Here is a 14,961-nt window from a genome sequence, read left to right as displayed (position 1 = left end):
AATGCACACAGGTATGGGACTTTTTTTTTTTTGTTCTTTTACAAGGACCCTCAGGCAATATTCTCTGTTAGAGGCTTATCGCCTCTGCTTGGCTTTAGAAGACAACTCAGTGATTTTGAGCGTTTATTCCACTCTAACGGTGTCGGCAACCAGACCTGCCCATCGGTCGAAGCCCATATGTCTTTCAGAGGCTGTCATTAAGGAAATACTAACATGTTTTATGTCCTTGTCACTCAAATCATTCACTCCTCTGTCAAGACCAAGTGGAAAAGACACCTCACTGTGTAATTAGTAACACACACACTTCTTAGGACCTTGCATTGAGTTTAAGTCATTTGGCCGGCCTAAACAAAGCATTATTCCTATCCTTAACCATAACCAGTTAATGTCTAACCTTAACCGAACCACACTGCAAATCTCAGCTTTTGCCTCGAAAATGTGGTTCCCCCTCATTAGAATCCGATTTTGGTCTCCATGAGGACTACTGGTCCTGACAGAGTCAGTGTTTATGCCCGAAACAGGACACACACACACACACACAATTCTCAGTTTATCCCTCCTACCTAACCAGTAGCCAATAGTGGTGATTATTAGGCAACAGCTGATATGGTCCAGCCTCTCCCCCCTGTGGAAATGAGGAGCACAGAGGATCCTGTTAACCACTGTTTGCTGACTGTCATGTAAAACAGAGATAACCCACTTTAACTTGAAATGATCAGTTTCTGTTTCGGTTTCCCTGAACACATTCGGTTCGGTTTCCCTGAACACTGTATCTTACACAGTTTATAAACAAAAGATGTCCACTAAAGACACAGTTGATTGGTACTCATATTTTTTTTGTGCATGATTTGTGAAGTGTCCAAAGTGAGTCAGTGGGATGGAGAGATGGATGGATGGATGGAAAGAACTCACAATCATTGACATGAATGTGTTGTTGAGAGAAATTACAGATTGTGACTCAAATGCAACCAGACGCGCGTGTGCACCACCCTCTTTCCATCGCGCAATCTTGGATGCGATGTGAAGTGACTGCTGCGCTCCACATATGGCATCAGTGTGAAACTTCATCACCACAGCATGAGGTATAGCTGATTATATCCAGAACAGCAAGCTATATAAACATGGCACACCTACAGTATTAACTTTTTTTTAATTTCTTTAAAAAAATTAAATAACTTATATATATATATATGTATGTATGTATGTATATATATATATATATATATATATATGTATGTATATATATATATATATATATATATATATATATATATATATATATATATATATATATGGAAATGCACTTAGGATAGATTTACAGTGTTACCTGACAAAGATCCGCTGCATGATGATTGGATGAGGATACAGGCACATGGCCATATTAAGTTGTTTCCCTCCTCCCCCAAGGTGTCTCTTTCACTTTTCAGATGGGCACTCTGCCCCACCTCTCCGACACTGACGAAATAACAGCGTGCGTTTGGAAAAATTGCTTACTTGTTGCTTGCCAGCACTTCACAAGTTTCTGTCGCTCCGCGCAGAACCAGGATCATCCGGGACTGGGACCCTGTAACTCTGGAGCATCACACAGAAGAGGAAGGCGCACCGGGGAGATAAGTGCTGCTGCGCCGATTCTGACTGGACATATTTGGGCACTTTTTACGCACGCATGTTACGCACCGGGACTAACGGAATTTAAGGGCATTTAACTGTATTCATGTACATTTTATGGACTAAAACACCTTTAAACGTAAGTATTGTTTTTTTCTTTTTCTTCCCTTTGAGATGTGATGTGATTTTTCATGATGATTAACACAACTTCTTTCAGTTCTTGTGATACTGAGGATGTTTGAATGAGAGTAATGTTTTGAAATGAATCGGTTATTAACTTGTAAAAGTTTAAACTACAAAGCCTGACTGATTCCACACAAACGCGCTGTGTGATGCCGTGGTGTCCTTAAATAACCCACACAGCCATGTCCCGGCATAGAGAGCGCGAGTGAATTTCTCCCCTCATTCTGAATTTTCAACAATATTATGTTTTGCTTTGTTTTTGAAATAACATTTTCTGTTGATAATCCACAACAGGTGTTAATGGATTTTTTTTTTTTTTTTTTAATTTTTAAAGTTTCAACGGCTCCATGACAAAAATCATATTTTAACCAATTCCAAACAGGATGTCAGTATGAGTGTTTTAAATGCCGGTAGCAAAGTATGAGTGTTTCATTGCAGAGCGCATGGCATTAATGCCCTCTTGGCCACTGGCTACACAAATGTGCAACCAATTAAACGCCTGTGTGATGCCCAGTATTCCTTTGAATGGCTCTTTTTTTTGTCAGTTTCCTAGAACATCTCTTGCAACAGTGTGTAGTTTACAAAGCCTACATCATTATACAAATACATAAACCAAAAACAATTTTGCATAAACCAAAAACAAATGTGAAATTGGACATGAGGCCAGGGGCTTGCTCTTGTTGTTTTACCAAAATTCTTACTTCATTAAGTTTCCATTAGGGTGGACCCGTTAAATCAGGGTAGGCTAGACTTTGTGTCAGAGCACTGGCATCGACTACAGTCACAGACTTTATCCACCCTGAAACATCTTAATCTTTTGTCTATGCAAAATGTCATCATGTAGTCTCTCTCTCTCTCTCTCTCATATTTTAAGAGAAACACAGTTTTCAGCTCCCACTGTGAGTGGACACTTGTGTTTATACAGTGGGGTGCAGGCTCACTGCTGCTGCTGTCCTCCTGTCTCCAAAGAAACTCTGCTGTTTTGACCTCACAGGAAGTTTTTAGTCTTTTAGTTCTGCCACCCACAATTTCACAATTGCACTATGAGCCTGACATATTTAATTTCATCTCTGTCATGTCTGCCTCAAAAATACAACATTTCCTTCTCTGTGTTAGCAATGATATTATAGATCAACCAATTATCATACACACATAAGGCTTAGGGGAAGTTTTTATTTGAATCAGCTCGGAAATGAAGATAAAGGCATGACTAAATGTGAAATAACTCTTGCGTTGTTTCTAGGATCCATGCTTGTGGATGAACTAGACACAGGTGTAGTGGCATTGGCAGGTTCCTATGGACTTGACAAGCGTAGGAAGGCAAGAAAGAGTCATGGGAAGGGTTTTTTCCTCATTTATTTCCACTTGCCGTTCATCCAAGTTACATTTCTGTCAGCATATAATAAGTATCCAAGCTTCTAAAATATTCCCTCGATGTTCCAGGTCGTGAACGACGATCTGTTGATTTAACAGTAATCTAATCTAACGTATGTCCCAATCCCTCTGTCTATCATAGCAGTCAAAGATATCAAAGTGTCTAAAGCCAACAGTTAACTACTATACTGTATATAAAAGCAGTCATCGATCAGTTAAACTATACATACAGTATTGATACATTGCACTTGTGATATTTTACAGTAACAGAGGATGTGACTCAACTCTTATTTATCTCTCTTTTCTCTCTCTGACAGATGATACTAAATATAAAGCATATCCTATGGCTAAGTTGTCTCTGGGAAGCTGCAGCTGCAACAGGTGAGTCTTGACAGAGTTAATATTGCTCACTCGCTCCTCTCCAGCACCTTCCTCCTCCCCCATCTCCCTCCCCCCTCTTTTTTTTTTTTGTATAATCTTCTTCTACCTTCTTCCTACCCCTCATTTTTCGTCTTCGTTGTGTTTCCCGCACGCATGGAATCGCTCGACATGGTTACATACAGCTCATCACATGCTCATAAAGTTAAAGTCAGTGTTAGGTTGTATCCAGTCCTCGTCCTGTGAAACCTGCAGATTAAGGTGAAGGTGACATGACCACGGAGGTCAGTGTCTCAGGCCCCCCTCGGCCCCCCCCTCTGGCTCTCCTGGCCCCTACAGTGTCTGTCTCTGTCTCTGCATGTGGACACCTTTCAATTAGTCTCTGCTCGCAGTCTGGAAGCAACAGCTGGTTTAACCCCTCGTTCTAATAAGACCGTCTGTTAAAGCACACACACTCACACTCATGCCTCTGGGGCTGTCCCACCGCTGTTTCCACAGCATTGCCCACATTGTTTCTGTGACTGCAACCCCCCTTCCCTTTAAAAAAAGAAAAAAAAAGAGGCTTAAGTGTGATTCAGCAGGTTGCCATTCATTTTTGTCTGGATGTATGGAGATGCAGCTTAAAGTGTGGGCAGTGCTTGGTGGGGGGGAGGGTGATTAAGAGGAGTAATTGTTAACCCTGTGTAATCTGGAAGCACAGCCACTGACACATGCATGACAGAGGATCAGATCAAGTGTCCTTACGCTGTACTGCACTGCAGTTGCACCGAGACATTTAGTCCTTAAGCTATTATAGAAGAAAACACCGAAGCATGAAGTAATGCGACCTTGTTAACCAATTACCTTTTAAAGTTTATGTTATTTATTCTGTTTTTATTTTTAACAAACACACTATGGTCTCTGTCAAAGATGTTTTCCCACACCCACACTCAATTTAGGGGATGAAGTTTGACTTTCCCAAAATTTGTTTTCAAGACATGATGCATCTTTTCTTTATTAGCCTGGGTGTAGTTGTTACACCCTGATAATGTAAATAAGTGGAGTAGTTCGTAGTGTGTGTGTGTGAGCCTGAGGGTGAATAGAAGATCTGTGTTTTTCTAAATGAAAGGAAAACCATATAAATGTGAACTGAAGGTACATTTAATCCATCTTTGTTTTGCTTTCAGACTCCAACCAGTTATCCATAATCAGGCCAGTGACCGGGTCCCTCTCGCAGAAGGTAAACCTGCCCTGCTTCTTCTCCACCATCCCGACCACGGCACCGGTCGTCAGTCCCAACGGGGCGACCGTTTTGAGCAAAGACTACCTGCGAATCAAATGGGTCAAAATGGAGGGCGACGTGGAATCCACGGTGCTGGTGGCGCAATATGGCGTCATCAAGATTGGCTCCAGCTACAGGAACCGCGTGTCGGTGCCCAGTCACCCTGAAGACGTCGGCGACGCCTCACTGACGATGGTGAAACTGCGCGCCAGTGATGCCGGCACCTATCGCTGTGAGGTCATATACGGCATTGAGGACACACAGGACACGGTGAACCTCGATGTCGACGGTAAGATGCTCGTGCTGCCCTTATAGAATCAGACCAGGGCAGTTTCCCAGTGAACATGATTTTTGGTTCATATCGCCCCAACCCTGACTCAGACTCTGAATAACTTCCCTAACATACCCTGTGATGCAACGTAATACGAGTGGTGATAGAAATGTAAACGCTATGAGAGAAGTTTGGGCTGCCTGCTGCTCACTTTGATAGCAGCAGCTACCCAGTAGTTACACGGCGTAACCACAGCTTTTAGTTGTTCTTATTTTTAGAGGCAACGCGCCGTTTAAAAGGACCTGACTCCGTGTCCTCCGTGTCCTCCGTGTCCGTACCAAGCGCTGCAACAACTTACTGTAAATCCCAGTGTTGAACGTGTGGATTTACATTCCAGATGTTTGTATGGGGCGAAGCTGCACAGCGTCACACGTCCTTGTCAGCTTGGGTGCCATGGTGTCAGAGGAGTTTTTCCTTTTTGTCTTTGGTGTGGCCGTCGGTAGGCGTCACCCAGTTGTCTCATGTTGCCCTCACAAAGAATTGCCCAATATGAGTAACTCCCAGTGCATAATGTTTAAATTATGTATATAATGCAACATTATTGCACTACCACCAAGTCAGATGATACGGTCCCCTTGGTGGGGGTGGTTGGGGAGGGGGGGGAGTCTAGATTTTCTCACTTGACAAGCAAACTGGGAGATATAACTCATTTTTAAGAGGATTTAGAAAACATGGGTGGGGTGGGGTGGGGATGGGGGGGGGGGTGTAGTGGGATAGTTTGACTTTTCACTGGTTAACGATCTTCACAACCTCGTTTCCAACTATCTGCAATGTTAATTGGGACAATCAATCATATCTTCTGCGTCTGTTTGCTGTCCACAAATATGGGGATTTCAGAGCCGTGGCATCATCTGCAGCCATATTGTTCATTTGTGGTGAACGAACAGTATTTTACTCATCCTCTCGGTTTATTGCAAAGGCTCCTCCTTTTCCAGAGAAGCTTAGAGACTCCGTTATTTCACTCATGGTATTTGCTTTATGTGACATTATGGCAACATAATTGATGGCACTGACGTGTTGATGAGTTCCAGAACACTGTGTCAATATTTGTTTACAAATTCTCATTATGTTTCATTTCCTTCTTTCTTTCTTTCTTCCTTTCTTCCTTCCTTCTCCGACATTTTTTGTTTTCAGGTGTTGTCTTTCACTACCGGGCTAGCACCAGCAGGTACACACTGGACTACCAGAGCGCTGTCAGAGCGTGCCAGAATGTTGGAGCAACCATTGCGACGCATGATCAGCTGAGAGCGGCCCACGAGGACGGCTTTGATCAGTGTGACGCCGGCTGGGTCGCTGACCAGACGGTCAGGTTAGCTGCGTTCAAACTCTTCTTTTTTGTGATGATGTAAAAATACTCACACAAAAATAAGTTGACTTCTGTGATACAAAAGGAGGCCTCCACTTTTCTCTTGACTCCACAGATACCCAATTATAAAGCCGAGGGCCGGCTGCTATGGCAACCTAAAGGCCAAACCTGGCATTAGGTCATATGGAGTCAGGAAGCCCACGGAGACCTATGATGTGTACTGTTATGTAGATAAACTGGATGGTAAGTCAGCCACAAAATCAAGCCCTTTAGCTCTGAGAAATGAGGTGTTGTGTGTAGAGAGAGAGAGGCATTGGCACACCCTTTGGCTAAAATGACTAAACCCCCAAATTATCACAGACTTGCCAAAGCAAGAGCTTTTTTTCTTCTTTTTTTCCAATGTTTATAAGCCCACTGTGAAAATACATAACATTGTTTTGTGTGCAAATATTATCTGACCTATTATCCTTTCATATAAAGTGTTACCTTTTTATATTTATTTTTGTAATGCCAAACAGTTCTGGGAGTTGTAGAAAGCCCGAGGGAGGGTTACAGGAAAAAGCTTCCCTTAAAGGGACAGTTTGTGTGTTTTTTTTGAAGTGGGGTTGACACATTATCAACACTGACTTTGCTTTGAGTGCATCAACATTTTCCCTGAAACCAGCCCAGAACCTTAACACTCACTCACTCACACACTGATAACACGGCTGCTCGCAGAGACAGAAGGAAAAAGAAGATTTTAGCCAACAACAGGCTCACCAGAATGAAATCTATGTCTGCATTAGTCTATTCTAAGAATATTTTCACTACTTTTTCTTGCTGAAATTTGTAACCTGCTCTCTCCCTGCACAGAATCAGCAAATTTACATCATGGTACACAGCAGTTATTTTGTGACATTAGTGTTTGGAATCGTTCACCTAAGCAACACAGGCTTAACAAATGAGGCAGTTTTGGCAGAAGCATCAACGACGATGCTGATGATAAAGGCAGCAACCATATTTTTAAGACACTGGAGACTTTGGCCGGGCGTATATTTTATTATTTTATTAGGTCAGGCTTTTAAAAAAAGAGGCAAAACAAATCTGTTTTCCCATCTGTCCCTGGTGCCTTGTTATCAGTGAGAGTGAGTGTCTGGGTCCCGGGCTGGTTTATGGAAAAGGCAGCGCGTTTGACAGCGCACTTGGTGAATTTAGTAAACAATGCATACCTCACACAACCACACTTCAAGAAATCCTAAACTGTCCCTTTAAGTTGCCTTTATAGCAGACACTGAAATTCTCTCTTAGCCATAGTGGTTTTTTAAAAGGTCTCCAAAGTATGTGATAATGGGAGTTTTAATTGTCTTTGGCGTTGCTCACGGGAAGTTTTCACTTCTCAGCCAACAGTGTTTTTCTCTCTCTGTTTATTATCCACTTGGTTACTGCTGATGTACTCGGCGACACTCCACCACCCACTCCTTGTCACATCCACTCCACTCGGCTCGCCGTGGCAGGGGATGTGTGCAGTGCATTCCCTGCTGCGACGGAACTTTATACAAGTTTGACTTTATTTTGACAGACATTGCAAACTAATTGCTTGTGAATATGAAGCCATTATTCTGTATTGTGACATTACTATTAACGGTCTTATAAGCACACTGGAGGCAGCCAGGCAACGTCACCCCCCCCATCCCGTATCACAGCAGTCGGAAACCTCCTTTCACTGAGCTCCACAATTTCTCCGCAGTTTTATTAAACTGTGCGTCAAATACATATTTAGAGTTATTTGTCTTGATTTATTGAATGTCCGCCGGATCATTATTGTGATTTAATTGTTGATAGAAAGTATCTTCTCCTCGGGACACTGCGGTCGCATGGCTCCTCCACCAAACCGCCGTTACTATTCATCATTATCTCGCTGGTTATCTTCTCCTAGAACCCTTTGAATTACTTTAAAATGTATAAAGTCAGATCGCCATGTAAAATGTTTGTCTGTAGGAGTTTCTTTGTCCCTTGTCTGCTTTTAAGAGGGAGTGCGTTTCAGAGTGGAAAGCATCTCTTAATCTCAGTGCTATTGTAAATCAGTGGGATGAAACCAATGTGGGATATTTGAAATGTTACACCCAGCACTAACTGAAAACATGTAGTCAGAGAGTCGTCCTTCCTTGTAATAGTTTTATCGGCTTTGACTGAAATGCTTTTCTATAGCCTTTTTATTTGTATCGCCCCTGTAGGCGAAAGCACACACACAATACATACAGTATATATAATTATAATTGTTATCCTTGCATGAACAACACCAAGGAAGGAAGGGAAACGTTGACCTTGGAGTCAAGTTCATTCACCAGTTAGGGGAAATTTAATGTCCTGCAGTACAGACACATTCATTGAAGGGCCAGGAACATTGTCTGCATAGCTAACCCACCTCAGACTAATAGAATGAATGAACTACTGTTGTCCTAAATATGATTGGTGGGAGATTTTTTGGGTGTGTGCCCTGCACAGCTGTCCCTTTTTTCAGCTGTTTTTGGGCTATGTCTCTTTCTAAAAGGTCAGGATGGTGTAAAAAAAACAAACAAACAATCATTGCAGCCGGTTTTATGTGATTCTTGGTGTTTTTTTTTTTTGTTTTTGTCAGTGTTGTTATTCTGCTTCTTTTAGGTCTTTCTAAACAGAAAGGATGTAGCTCTGTCAAGCAATACTATCAGACCTGAATGAGTGAGAATGTTGTGTGTATACAGCAGTGCAGGTGTGGATGTTTATTTTGTCAAACTGCTAAATGACCAGAGTGTTTTATAGAGCAGCTGCTCTAACTTTTCCTGTGTGCTTCTTTGTGTTTTCAGTCTTATTCCATCCTGTTTGCCACTGCCTCACTTTACTAGGGCAATGTTCCTGTTGCCTCTGTCCCAATTCAAGTCTCTGAATCCCGCCCTGTTTGTTTTTAGGTGAAGTATTCTTTGCTCCCGTGACAACCAAGATGACTTTGGACGAGGCCCGCGAAGAGTGCGCGATGAGGAGTTCTGTCTTGGCGTCCCCCGGCCAACTCCATGCTGCCTGGCGAAAGGGCCTGGACAGATGTGACTACGGCTGGCTGTCTGATGGCAGCGTACGACACCCTGTCGCGGTGCCCAGATTGCAGTGTGGCGGAGGCCTGCTCGGTGTCAGGACCATGTATCGCTACAGAAACCAGACCGGCTTCCCAGAACCGACTAAGAAGCTTGGAGCCTACTGTTTCAAAGGTAAATACCACCAAGTTACTCCGGTTTGTCATGGAATAAGGTGTTGTATATAGAGTATGTTGGCTTGTATAAAACCAGGCCTGGGCTGTAGATGATCTCATCTCTTGTATTCACTTCTCCTCCTTCATCCTTTTACTTTTTTTTTTGCTCTATCACTTCCCACATCTACACCAATGCGTCCACTTGTGTCTGCTACTGTGCTCATTTTTAATTTCAAGAACTATGAAAGACCAGACCAAAGTAGACAAATGGTTTTCTTATGAACACTGCACGTACAGTGTGGCCCGGACTCGTCTCATGTCTGGTTGACCTCCCTCATCTCAGATGTTAGTTTCCTGCCCGTCTCTCTGGCAACTTAACGATATAAAAACTGGTAAACTCTGTTCACTCTTCATGCAATGGTCAGACCGTTCCTTTTTCTAATGGGGGATTAATGAGAGTTTGTGACAGTGTATAAAAGTCAGTGTCTGTGTTTGTTTTATCTCTATTACTTCCAGCTGGGCTAATTTAGGCCTCTGAAGCTTTGTCCTTCTTCAACCTCGCTGCTGAGGAACAAAGGAGAGCAGTGCTTGGGTATTGCTCTCAACATTTATATATATTTATTGTAATCATCCATAGTTCTCCAAATAAAATGGAGTAGTGAGGGTGATGGGGAATTACAAATTAATTCAAATTTTAGAGAAGAGAAAGGAGAGTTTTAAAATGAATCGATCACGTTATATATGTCAAATGAGGATTTACTTAATTTTTTTTAGTTTTTGCATAGTGCATAAACCTCATATCGATATATATATATATATATATATATATATATATATATGTATATGTATATATATGTGTTTAACCTTTGCTCACTATTGTTATTGAACTACCGCCCAGCCCTAACTGGAAGTTTGCGGAATTTGGCTTAAGTGGTCTTAACTAATCAGTATCCCCAGGGTGAGAAACCAAATGACTGATGATAGTCATGTAGGCATTTAGAGGAGCAGCAAAAGTAACTAATACCACACCTGTCATCCTTTTTAGTCTCACTATCTAACCCCTTGTTCACCTTTCTCCTCTCATTTCCGCTGTCAGAGTTTGTCCTCCGTCATTCTCACTTGTACTTATCAGAGCAGACATTTGGATAATGGACAAAGCTACTGCTGGACTTCTAAATTCAGTCATCCCCGGCGACCCCTGACCTGGCCTTTCCATCTTTACAAATGAGAGGTTGGATAGATAAGCCTTCCCCCCTGCCCTGGCCATTAAACGCCCCTGAGCCATGTTAACTCTCGCGGTGATAAGTCCCCGCGGAGTTCAGAGGGCACACAAACAGGCCACCCTCACCTCCTGCTCTGTGTATTCCATGTCAGCTCTCTCAGTCATGTTGTATTTACGACCACGTCTAAGTGCTTTTCAAGTACCCGCGTTTGGCCGCACTCGCTTCATCATTTCCTGCTTTCCCACAACCAATAATTTTTCAGAAATGAAAGCGTTATGTAAACCTATGTCCACGCAGTTATACATGGGGTGCAAAGAGAAAAATGGGATTTTTTTTCTTTTCTTTTTTACTCTGAATGGGCCCCAGAAGAAAACAAAGGCCTCAGCTCTAATGCACCAGTGAGATAATGGACTCCCTCTGAGAGCAGGCCCTGTTTTCCAGTTTAGGGGAAAATGTGTGCGACACCTGACATCAGAAAACAGAGGGCTAGTGCATAATAATGGTCAACAGCTGGATTTACACAATCTGTCTGCGTCACAGTGAGAAGCTTTCTCAAGTTTTTATGGGTTCAAGAGAGCATTGGAGGACACGCGGGGAAGAGGAGACATGCTCGAGAGAAACATTAGGGGGATTTACTCCATAAAACTTAAAGAAAAGGCAGAGTGGTTTATTAGAGAGTCACAGTCGACCCACCAAAGTTGATGTTACTTGTTCCATCAGTGACAGTTTTGAAAAAAGAAAAGAAAAGGAAAAACTCTTGGCAGTTGACAGTGAGAATTACAAAGAGAAACTTTAAAATAACCACATCTGTATCAAGCTGATGACAGATATTTTCAAAAGTATATCCTCAACAGTACTTGAGGTCATTTGCCAGCTTCTCTAATGCACAGTAAAACTATTGCGTGCGACCTTTTACATTACATTACATTACATGTCATTTAGCAGACGCTTTTATCCAAAGCGACTTACAATAAGTGCATTTAAACATTTGGGTACAAATAAGATCTAGAAGTAAGTAAGAGCTTCAAGTAAGCCAAACTATGAAGTGCTAGTCATAAGTGCGATATATAAGTTTTTTGTTTTTTTTTGCTACAGGAAGCCAGCTGCTTCCTGTAGCAGCTGGTAGCATTAGTAGCATCAGCTACTCTGTCTTTGGAAACCATTGCACAAGTGATTGATATTAGTGCTAGCTATAGATCGATAAGGGAGGAGGAGGTCCTGTACATTAGGGTTTCTAGGAAACTTTTAACACTGGGTATGTTTGTTCATGCAGCCTGGACTCATTTTGCTTGTCTCACAAACTTTTTTTTTTAACTGCTTCATAAAAAAATTGCTTTAATTTTACATTGTATACAAATGTTCAACTTTCAAGTCAAAGTCCTAATGTGTGGGTTCTGTGTGTTTCACAGGAAAGAGATTGAGACAAGTGATCAGCCACACGTCCTTTGTGGAAGTGTCCATGGTAGAAATGTCTTCCACCACCGTCGTCAGCTCCACTTCCTCCATCCCTCTACTGGAGAGTAGCACCTCTACGCTAACCCCGAAACCTGAAACTGCATCAGAGGCAGATGATGTCACATTTATGTTCTCTGCCAGTATGGCTCCACCTCGCTCCACGCCAGCGGGAGAAGAAGAGGAGTTGTTCACCACAGTCGAACCCACGATCCGAGAGGAACCTGATGAAAGTCATCACCCAGTTTCCCCAGACGCAGAACTCAAGTACACAACAGAGAGCACTGCTATCAAAGAATCGGTCTCTAACGCTGTGAAAGATCCCAAAGATCAGTCAGTGATCAATATAGTTACAATTCAACCTGATGTCCAAGTTACAGTGGAGTCTCTCGGCACAAAGTCCATGTTTGTCATAGGGAAGACTGAGGAAACTATTCCAGGTGACGTGCTAACCACCGCGATGACCTCCGATCTCAGCGACAGTCCAACAGAATTCGTAGAACTGACCAGCGAGGAAGCGTTCAGCTCCTCTGAGTCAACAGACTCACCAAATGGGCTTCATTCAACAACACCATTCCCCGATTATGATCTCGACGTGGATGGGATTGACCCTTTCTTTGGCGTTGAGGCACGACCGCCGACTCCACCATCCGAACACATCTTTTCATCCACCCCATTAGACGGAACCAAAATCCCCTCAACTCTTCCCCCTGACACCACTTATATGTGTAACACCCGACCGGGCAGCGATGTGAGCCACCACACGGAACCACCAGAGGAGACGCAGACCACAACTCCACGGCAGGACGCGGAGACACCGGCTGTCGTCGACAAGGAGAGGACGCCCGCCGCCATCCTGACCGAGAGCGGAAACTTAGCCGAGGAGGCCACGTCGTCGACAAGTGTTTTTGACGAGTCCACCTATCAGGTGCACGAACACAGCGTCGACAGCATGGCAGAGGACAAAACGGTGACCGACACTGAACCGGAGTTCTTCACAGCTGTGGCTCACAAAACCAGCACTCCAGCACAGCGGTCCAACCAAGTCACGCAGACGCAGAATGTATCAGGTAACAATTCCAGTAATATGGTTATTATTAAAATTATAATCATTTAAAGAGCATATATGAAAAAAAATATATATGTATATATATATATATATAAAAAATATTTCGCCACTTACCCAATAAAACAGCTCTTAGCACTTCCACAGCCAGGCTCCCAGCAGAGATGCTCATTTAGTCCGGTTTCAATACTAGCATATTGTATATATAATATATAGCAGCACAGATGTTTGTGTCTCTTGCTCACCTGCCTCTTAGCTGGCACCTTTTGCTATGTTTTCCATAGCGTTTGTTTGCCTTTGAAAGTCACAAAATGTACCTTTATATCCTCCAAACACTCCTCTGTACTCAATTAAATGCCAGGGCATATTTGACAAAGCTAACTTGAATGGAATCAGGGAACTGAAGTGCTGGAAACAGTGAAGAAAGATCATTTCCTTTACTGTTTTATTTGGCTGTGTCATGCAGCTCACTCATGAGACGGGCAGTGTGAATGTTTCCATACGTTAACATGTGCGCTTAGATGAAAAGGATAATTAACTAAATACTGTAGTTTCTACAGACTTTGGTAATCATGGACCACGATGTTTTGAATTGGGTTAGCCGTAGCTCTTGTTTTAGATGTTAATTTTAATTTAATTTTTTTTTTTTTTTTTTAAACATGTTTACATACAGTATATCCCCTTTAAATGTCATTGGGGTTTTGCAAATCGAGAAATGCCATCACTTATCTTTATAAGGCCACAACAATGACAACAAACAATGTGCCATGTTGTTTCCCAGTATTGTTTTTTGACTGATTTATGATGCTGTTATTGGGAGCTGCGGGAGGCTGTGCTGTCCAGGGTGCTGAAGTTTAAAAGATGGTTTTATTTGAAACCGCTTTGGCACTTTCAGTGGTTGGAGTAAACAAACTTGGCATAGGCAACGCACAGTGAAGTGCATTTGGCTTTACATTAGTTTAGATTTACGAAGCAAAGGCACAAACTAGTGTCACTTTTACTAGTATGATTCTTGCTATTATTCCTGCATTTGCTCAGCTGCTCTCTAGTGGAAGTTGAGTGTCTTTCTCTGCAAATAGGATTTTTCTTGGAAAGTTTTTCCGTTTTCTTCGTTTAATAGATTTTGGGCTGCTGAAAACTTGGTTGAAATGCACATTTAGGCCATGGCTTTCACAACAACAGCACATGATCTCATATGCAAACAGCAGCTGCATCATTTTTTAACTCTTTTACAAACATTACCGTGGTGAGTCATTCCTTGTTCCCGAAGAGCAGCTTGTCTTAGAGGAAAGGGATCTGGTGAATTGGAAAGTTTCCAACCACTGAATTGGTCTGGCTTTGTGGTAGGTACTAAGTCTGCCCGTGAGAGTTGTAATCTGTCCTCCATATGTAAAGGGAATTTCCTTCTCTAATTGTTCCAAGAGCTTGCTAAAGGTGAGGATTTCGCTCCCTAATAGTGTAAGTTGTGATTTTACAATGTAAACCACTTACAGATTATATATGTTACGGTTTATAAATAAAACCAAATTGACTACACTCAAACTGCATTGCGTATATGCAGTGTGGTCAGGTTAGCTGCC

The 14,961-nt window shown here is 42.4% G+C and overlaps 1 protein-coding gene across 1 annotated transcript in view; it reads left to right on the top strand.

Moving 5' to 3' along the window:
- The first annotated feature begins 1,439 nt into the window (after positions 1 to 1,439).
- vcana (versican a) overlaps positions 1,440 to 14,961 on the top strand; it is a 45,065-nt gene continuing 31,543 nt past the window's right edge. The window contains exons 1-7 of the mRNA XM_058635349.1: positions 1,440 to 1,747; positions 3,483 to 3,546; positions 4,710 to 5,093; positions 6,270 to 6,444; positions 6,557 to 6,684; positions 9,366 to 9,659; positions 12,273 to 13,385. Of these exons, the coding sequence (XP_058491332.1) occupies positions 1,715 to 1,747; positions 3,483 to 3,546; positions 4,710 to 5,093; positions 6,270 to 6,444; positions 6,557 to 6,684; positions 9,366 to 9,659; positions 12,273 to 13,385 (2,191 nt within the window). The 5' untranslated portion in view covers positions 1,440 to 1,714. The remainder of the gene's footprint in view (positions 1,748 to 3,482; positions 3,547 to 4,709; positions 5,094 to 6,269; positions 6,445 to 6,556; positions 6,685 to 9,365; positions 9,660 to 12,272; positions 13,386 to 14,961) is intronic.

This window comes from Solea solea, chromosome 8 (genome assembly GCF_958295425.1).
Source record: "Solea solea chromosome 8, fSolSol10.1, whole genome shotgun sequence".
NCBI lineage: Eukaryota > Metazoa > Chordata > Actinopteri > Pleuronectiformes > Soleidae > Solea > Solea solea.
Note: the sequence above shows the minus strand (reverse complement) of the source record. Positions and strands in the feature narration are given on the sequence as shown.